We start from the raw sequence: 8,998 nt of genomic DNA, 5'->3' as shown, positions 1-8,998 counted from the left end.
AGTATTGTATATACAATACTGCATTGTACATACATGCGACACATATCATATGTATTATTCGTGTGTTTCTCTAAGAATAGATATCCGTGTGAAATCAAATATTATCCTCTAAAACCGTGTTTCCTATAGTCATGACGGTGTAATCGCCATTCATGTAACAATCGACTGAACTCAGTAATGTTTTTAAATATAAATATGAGAGACAAACACACAATGTATTTTATTTGATCAGCTTAAATGCACCAACATTTGATTTATTTCACTAAATATAAAACTAAATATAAATTATATCTAGAGAAAAAGAAAAATATGAATAATTCTTGTTTCAAAATTTTTTATTTATACTATTATGTTTTTCATATACATGCATTTCATATGTATGCATTATCAAAACATTACATTTGTAAAATCATTCTAAATATATCTATAATCCGCGAAATTATTATTATGTATAATAATAATATATAATTTATAACTTTCTTTTAATCTCCTATTAAAATTAAGATTAATATTAATTAATTTTATAAACATACTTTTCTCTTTTATTGTGACAAATTAAAGCTGTCAAAACTTTGAAATTAAGATTTATAGTCCATTTCCAACAAATTCTCTATCTTAAGTACTTGATAGATGTTTTTAAAAAATATATTTTATGTGCGATTTTTTATTTAATAACAAGAAATAACGGTCAAACTTTAAAATAACGAAAGCAGCAAGAAATGATCATGATCATCCACGCAATCATCCACGTTGTGAATATATCCTTTGTCTTCTTTTTCTTTTTTCGAAAATTTTTATCTCTTAAGAACAAAAGATCTTGATTTAAATTTCTATTTTTTTAATATCTTCAATGGCCAAGTATTGCAATAATGAAAATATCGACGTAAATCTGCCTAAGCGAATTCATCCTATAGATTAATTCATATAGAATCGCATAATCTCGCGGTGCTTGCACTTTGAAACTCGATCAATATTGCGCATGTAACAAAATAGTAATAATATTACCGTTTTCGCATTTGACATCTGATTGGTTAATACGTTACGTTATACGTCCGTTGAACGGAAGCATAATAATATGAAAGCACTTGCGAGAATCAATTTAAAAATTTAGGATTTACCTAAGTTTATTGAACTTGATTGAACATTGCAATATGAAATGCAAATCTTAATATATAATCTCAAAATATATGAATAAAATCAAATATAAGACATTTTCAAATTTGAAAATATCCAAGTTGTTTCTATGTCAAATTTATCTAATAATTAAAGTTAATAGTTTATTGTTATTCTGCAATATGCATTGATAAAATGAAAATGATTCATGAAAATGAAAATGATTTTGCTTTTATTAAATGGATAAATATTTAAGTTAATATTCAATAATATTCAATTTCATAATATTCAAAAATTAATGGATAGTGTAAAAAGGGATTCACAGAAATACTGGAAAGATTCTCAAGAACATTTCATACATTTAAAATGAATCATGTGTATTCGAAGAATTTGGCTGCAATGTCGCGTTCCAAATTGACAGTACGAAAAATAATAATGTAAAATTAATAATGTAAAAAAACGGATCGATCTATTATGCAAAAGCGCATAATAAATGCAGTAGTCAACAATATAAACGCTCGTTCGTTTTATATAAAAAGCAGGTCAAGCGGATAGCATCGATTTTATTTAAATTCCCAGGTTTGCTTAATAATGACGGTATTCTTAACTAAAAGCAAATGTCCAGACGATTTTACGATTACGTATAATTATAGAGGATGAAAAGATTTCAGTGTCGCTTTTTGCCATTATATAAAGTTTATATCTGACGATATATTTTTAAATTTTTATATGTCAAATGTTTTATATGTTCAAAAAAATTTGAAAAATTTGAAATTTAATGAAATATTAACATATTTTTTAATTTGTTGCAATAATAGCTTTTATACAATTTTCCCGAAATAATATATTATTTATAATTTAGAGAAAAATAAAATTTACTTTTATTTTAGTTAAGAAATAAAATAAATTTTGCACAAAAATTTAAATATTTTGAAGGTCAAGGCTAAAATATCGATCTTAAGAATTAACATTATTCATGACACGCATCATATACCATATAATTGTTTAATGACTGCATGATAGCTCGATTTATCTTGTCACGTCGTGAAAATTAGGATCTTTCTTATATTTATTAGTTTTTCAGCAATTCATATGATTTGTGTTATTGTAATAAAATTCAATTTATATGTATTGCTACCATTACAAAATTACAATTATACAATAATTAGATGTAATAAATTTTTAAAAATAAATATAACATTAACATGTTTCCATGTTATAACAGCTAACAATGATGTTAATATTTTTATTTAACAATTTATATTATTTATCTGGTAATATACTAAGGAGCCAATTTTTCCAATTTTTAATCTCTTCACGGTTCAACTCATGATTGATATTTTGCACAGGCATAAATTTTACATTTACTCCAAGATCATTGAGATTCTTAGCAGTTTCCTCACCCCATGCTATAGGAACCAAACTATCTACTATGCCATGATATTGAATAAGTGGTACTTTATTAGATTCTGGATTCGCTTTCAAATGCTGCAATCATAATTAATAAATAAGCAAAATATTAATAATACCTAATACTGAGTTTTAATGTTGAGTTGGAGAGTGTCATTTGATAAAATCAAATATTTTGCATACATCCAGAATGTCTTCAGATTTTAAACTTCAACAGTATGTTATATTATATTATGTTATGTTATATTAAGTTGACATAAAAAAATATCAACATAGGGCTTAAAATGCTACATTAAAAAGATATAGCAAAAATATGAAATCCGCGAGAAAAATTTTTTCACCTAAGAGTTTACACATGCTCATCCATATACTGTCATTGAACTGATGTTGAAAACTGTTTCTCGAATAGCATATGGATTTTTATATAATTATATTTGATTGTTCAAAAAATATTGTATAATGAATACGACAGAATTAAACATTATTTTGAAAAAACTGGTTCAAGAGAACTGACTTTGGCCTCCAAAATCAGCAGATCTTATCATGAATTTTAGACTTCTATATGGGATACATTGAAAAATAAAGTTCATCAAATACAAATCACATCAAGAAATAAATCAATATAAAGAATTATCAACACAACTATAGAGATTAAGTAAAATCAGCATGAAATTCCTACGGCGATTCAGTATTACATCACAAGTTTGTATTGACATGGGCGAATGGCATTTTGAAAATTCTTGCAAATTCTTGTTTCATATTTTTTCTATAATTTTTTTGTATGATCTATATTTATATGACATTTTTCGTCTTTTTTCAACCTATAAAACATACAGTTAAAATTTGTAGAAATCTGGGAACGCCTAACATATAACCTAATCCTTTCTATAAAAATCTTGTTTTAGTTATGAAATATTTCTTATCTGTTTAATGATTATAGATTTACCTCATAAACTACAGATCCCTTATTTAAGAAAGAAGACATAGCGAAACAGCCTGCTACAGCTGTTCGATATCTGTATGCTAAATGTAATGCAAGGCAGCCACCCATTGAAAATCCACCTAGAATTATTCTATCGAATGGAATTCCATTGGCTACTTCTTGATCGATCAACTCTGATACATTTTGGCACATAGAGTTGATTGATTCTAAATGTTCTGGTACTTGATTAGATATTGCCATTCTATCAAACCATACATTTTGCATCTACAATAAAGTAATAGTGAAAATTATTAATTAGAAAGCTATGAAAGCTATGAAAAGACATAAATATAAATTTAAATTTAAATTAAATAATCAGGTAAAATTTAACAACATGTAATTTGCGAAATAAAGCATTTGTCTTGAATTTATACATATTCAAAGAAACGAAGAAAAATTATTCGACACTATGATCTTGTCTGCCAATTAATGCAGATCTATGATTTTATTATTTTAAAAACATATACAACTTAGATTATTATTTATTAAATTTAAAACTTTAACTTCAATTGTTGATATTTATCTCAAAGATTTTTAAATTAGATTTTATACAAGTCAGCATTAATTAAGAATATTGTTATAAATATTCCAAGATTAATCATAATTATGCTATATTACCATTCCATCATTTGCTGTATACGGCAGACTAGGTGCACTAGGATAAATTAATTTTATATGTGAAAATTGCAATTTTTCCCTGTTAAAAATATTAACCCATTCTTTCATATTCTCCGCTGTGCCACCTGCAAAAATGAAACATGATTACAATAATCTGCACTACCTCATTTTAATAGATTAATTCTTTTATTTACAGAAAACTCATTAGATTATTTTACCAGAACCATGGAAGAAAAACACAGTAGCAGTATGTTTTTTTGAGGGTTGCACGATATTCGCTTGTGAAATTCTTGCAATCGCTGTCATTTTCTTGAAACAGAGCTTATCGTTTATTGTTTGTTGTAATATCAATTTTCCAAGGTCCGTCTGAAAACAAATAAATTTTGTATTAAATAATGCTTAATTTATATTAATTACACTTTATGCATGTTTATCTCAAATTAAGTGCAGAAAGTACTGGTACTATTGGCAACTCCATTACTACGATGTAGTTGGTCCGCCGTGACTATATTTCGATATTTCGACAATCGCGATATTCGAGGTAGCGAGTGAATGGATATGTATCATGAATACTCTGATTTAATTGAAAATTTGTAAAAAAAAATGTATAAAATGTTAAGTTAATAAGAGACTTTTGTAAAGTAATTGTAAAATAATTGTATATATTTATATTTTTATCTTTTTCAAATATTACATATTTGATTGTTTAGATATAATTATAATAAATTTTATCATAATTTTATGGTTTTATGGAAATTTGCGTGATTGTTAAAGTTTTTTAAAAATTTGCTTATCTTATAATATCTATACACATATAACTATCAAAACTTACAACTTCTATTATTATTATAGCTGTAAGCAAGGAAACTAATTAGCATCGAAGAAAAGAGCTTTTAGCATTTTGATAGAAAGAGTTTGAAGAAGGCCACATGATTGTGATAGTGATTTATTTGCAGATAACGTCACTGTCAAGATTTTTATATAGTCGCCACTTTTTTAAATGGAATTATATATTTTTTGTTACGCAGTATGATTCATCTATTTATTTTGGATAAAAAAATATTAAGATACAAATGACAAAAAATCAATAATTTACGAGATATTTTATATTTTATTCTGGCATATATTCCGACATCTTGTATATACACATGACATGTATTATGATAAGAATGTATGTATTTAACATAAACATTTGCGGAATGCAAAATGAAGAAGATTCGTCTTTGTCCCATGTCTCTACGTCTATTGTTGAAGAAGTTATAGCCTTTTAAAAATTCGCTATGAAAAAAAAAACTGAAAAAACGTCGCGCGCTTTTTTGCTTAGATGTTCACACTTTTTTTCGCCTTCTCAAACAGGGCGAAAACACGTGTAGTACAAGCTTTGATGATACCCGCTATCATGAAAACATACGCGTGCGCCATCTATCGGAGAGATCGTCAGAGATCATGATTGCGGTCGATATTGTCAATATTTTCTTAATAGTATAAGAATATTACACAATATTTGCTCTTTCTGTTTAAAAAGATAAATATCGTGCGCACCATGCGCGTCTGTAGTGTCTAGTTCATTAAAAAATAATGAGAACTAAATCATATATGATTTAGTAGAAAAGCAAAATCTGTATAACTTTTACTTCGTAAAATATGTACATAAAAACGAACGAGAAATAAAAAAAACAGAAATAACCAATTTACATGTAAATATTAATTCCATCTTCTGAATTATTTGCACAATTTTATGCTAAGGATTTATATATTCATAAAAATTTTGAAAAACTAATTCGCATCAGGCAATAAGAGAATTTGAAACAAAATAAAATAATATAAATTCTAAATTATTGAAAAATTAACATAATGACTTCTATAGATAATAAATCAAATATTTCAACTATAAATTATAACTTTAGTTAATTTAATTATTTTTACCTTTGATCGACATAAACAGCAAAATATGCATTTTAATATTAAAAAAAAAAAGTTTTTGATATGATAATAATGGATGATAATAATGCTAATGAGAATTGTTAAGGATGCAATTATATGTTTAATTTTAACTTTATTAATAAAAAGTGCCAAATGTTTCGATTATAAATTTGAGTCATCTTTGATTTGAGTCATCTAAAATACAAAAATGTAATAAGATACATCCCTAAGTTCAATCGGTGAGCCCAAAAAAAATAATGATAATATGTCGTTCACGTCGATCGATTAAGTAAAATTATTAATTAGTAAAAAAAACTTTCAATGTGAAATGATACATTCAAATCGTTCATATGCAGTAAAAAAGAAAAAATAATTATAGAATAATTGTCACTCACCAGATGGATATAATAAGAAGAAATATGCAAGAGAGCAATATAAAACACCAGAAACGATTATTCTGACGGTATTAATATGGTATTATACATATAAATACTTTAATTCTGAAGATATTGGTAATTGCAAATATCGGTCAGGTTCAAATCGTTCTTTGAAAGTGTGCAATCGTTTCACCTATTACGACAAAAGTCTCAAGTATTTGCAGAAAATTCATAAGACTTAATAAAGGAACGGAGATACATTGAAAATTATCAGCACTGTCAAAGTGAAACTTCTGATATGCACAATTACTGATATGCACAATACTGTCAAAATAGACATTTCCGGCATTTATGATGAACAGTATCGACATAATAAAGAATTAAAGAAGAATTAAAAATTACAGAAATAAAAAAATAAAACTCTGTTTAACAATCATTCCTTTTAATCTTCTCTACTTTCGAATATTTTTAATGTTGAGCGTGAATTCTCTTAAAATTCGATTCTTCACTTTAAAATTCTCACAGATTTAAATTTTAATGCATTTTTGCATACTATTTTGCAATATAGTTAAAAATTACAGAATTAAAAGTTTGTAAATTTATTATAAAATATATTAATTGTAAAAAAATAAAATGTAATAAATTGGCATTATTTGGTTCGCATCTTAGGTGTCTAATAATATAAACATAATAAGATAAAAATTGATTTTTTTACTTTTTACTGTGACTTTTTTTCTATGATTTTTTCATTTTATTCGTTTTAACTTTAAAAATACAAAATTTTATTTAATATTTATCAGAAATTATAGAACTATGAAAAATAACACTAAAATTATCATTTTTTTCTTTTAAATTAATTAAAAATTAATGTAACGTCATGTTAACTTCATGTAATTTTTTGGTTTGTAGATTAAAATACTGATTAATTTTAACATTAATAAATATATTAACATTAATAAATATATTAAAATATATTAACATTATATGAAAAAAACACAACATAAAATAATAAAACATTTTAATTTAATATCATTACTTTATTAAGGGAGAAATCTTTTTTTTGTAAACACGCTATATGTATGTATATTGTACATATGTATAAATATAAACATATTGATAAATATATATTATGTTAAAGTTAATCAGTACTTTAGTCTATAACAAAAAGAATCACACGGTATATAATTTTTAAGATATACAAACATATTCTTGAATTGTGGATGCAGCATAGATATGCACAGGAATGCGTTTTTATCGGTAGAAGATTTTGTTAATCCCATGAAGAAGACCACGATAGCCGCTCTCAGGTTTCTCTCTGCTATTTACTTTATCGCTCATTATCTCTTTCGTAGAAATCTCTATAATCGGCATCGTGCTATATTTTAAATCTTATACTCTGCTTTATATAATTAATTTGTTTCATAGGTATTGCCTTCGATGAATGTTGTATTCTATTAATATTGTACTTCTTGAATAAAATACAACTGATTTTATTGCGATAAATTAATCGGCTAAAAATGATCGAGCGGAGTTTTCGTAAAGGTCCGCGCGTCTCGTGGACGGTCGCGCGAGATGGCGCCACCATGTCAGTGTCGCAGCGCGGCACGGTCATGATATGCGTATGAGTTCGCCGCGATGCTACCAAAATGGCCGCGACCGTTTCCGCGAATTCGAGTGTAGTGTTGTGAGTGTGCGTGCATTCCGACGGGTGGACCATCGCCTGGCAAGGACCTCGTCGACGCGAGAGGCTATTCCGGGGCGTGACTGACCATTCCGCGCCGCTGGTGAGTCATGACATTTCGTATCAGACGAGATCCAGCAACTTGACAATTGCGGGAACCACGGCGAGCTTTGTCGCGCCGCTCGCCGCGCTCCTTCGCGGTCCTCGCCGCTACGATCTTACACGATTATCTCGCCATTCGCGAATCCCTCCTCGTTACCCATCGTTATTCTCACGCGTTGCATCGCTTCCGTCCGTGCGAACATCACGTACGTGCATTTCCCGTCTCACATATGCGCAGTCTGCGCAAACGCGCCGGCCGAGGTTCGATGTCCGCTCTGCTCTGTTTGACGTCACACGCTGACAGCGACTGTCACCTGTTCCCAGTGACGTCACTGACAACGATGACGCCAGCGGTCCTGCAGCATCCAGCGTCCCGAAGCAGCATGGCGATTCCCTGTCCCAATTTCGGTCTTATTTCACTTCCCGATGTCGCAGTCTCCATGCCGGTTTTATCGTAGTCAACATTACCGGCGTGCTACAGTTTATTCAGAAATTTCCAAGAAAAACAGGGAATATCATTAATAGTTTACAATGTTTCTTGGCGCTGCAGAATGTAGTGTTTATTTTTTTAATTAAATTTAAATTATTTTAAATTATTTTAAAAGAAAAAAGAAATGGAGAATGCGTTGTGATTAATGCTGCGTTATAATCATGATAAATATCATGAGAAGACTAAACTTGTTTCTTCGTTTATGAAAAGAGATATTTTAATGAAAATTATTTAAATCCGCGAATTACATTGTCTTTAGACTACCTTTATCCCAGGACTGAACTTCTTCGTTTTTCCAATTT

General features: G+C 28.2%; 2 protein-coding genes across 2 annotated transcripts in view; one reads left to right on the top strand and one right to left on the bottom strand.

The window, feature by feature from the left end:
• Nucleotides 1-1,656: 1,656 nt before the first annotated feature.
• On the bottom strand, nucleotides 1,657-4,601 carry LOC105426052 (lysophospholipase-like protein 1). The gene is made up of 4 exons (XM_011637109.3): nucleotides 4,342-4,601; nucleotides 4,124-4,248; nucleotides 3,470-3,730; nucleotides 1,657-2,601 (listed from the first exon to the last, which is right to left on the bottom strand). The coding sequence occupies exons 1-4, from the start codon at nucleotides 4,427-4,429 to the stop codon at nucleotides 2,377-2,379; spliced, it is 699 nt and encodes a 232-aa protein (XP_011635411.2). The 5' UTR covers nucleotides 4,430-4,601; the 3' UTR covers nucleotides 1,657-2,376.
• Nucleotides 4,602-8,065: 3,464 nt separating this feature from the next.
• Nucleotides 8,066-8,998, top strand: part of Pdk1 (Phosphoinositide-dependent kinase 1) — a 302,785-nt gene continuing 301,852 nt past the window's right edge. Inside the window, exon 1 of the mRNA XM_089070939.1 lies at nucleotides 8,066-8,207. The gene's annotated coding sequence lies outside the window, so the exon portion shown is untranslated. The remainder of the gene's footprint in view (nucleotides 8,208-8,998) is intronic.

The sequence above is a fragment of the Pogonomyrmex barbatus genome, unplaced genomic scaffold (genome assembly GCF_055798465.1).
Source record: "Pogonomyrmex barbatus isolate J1 unplaced genomic scaffold, ASM5579846v1 scaffold11, whole genome shotgun sequence".
Taxonomy (NCBI): domain Eukaryota; kingdom Metazoa; phylum Arthropoda; class Insecta; order Hymenoptera; family Formicidae; genus Pogonomyrmex; species Pogonomyrmex barbatus.
This window is presented reverse-complemented; position numbering and strand designations above follow the sequence as displayed.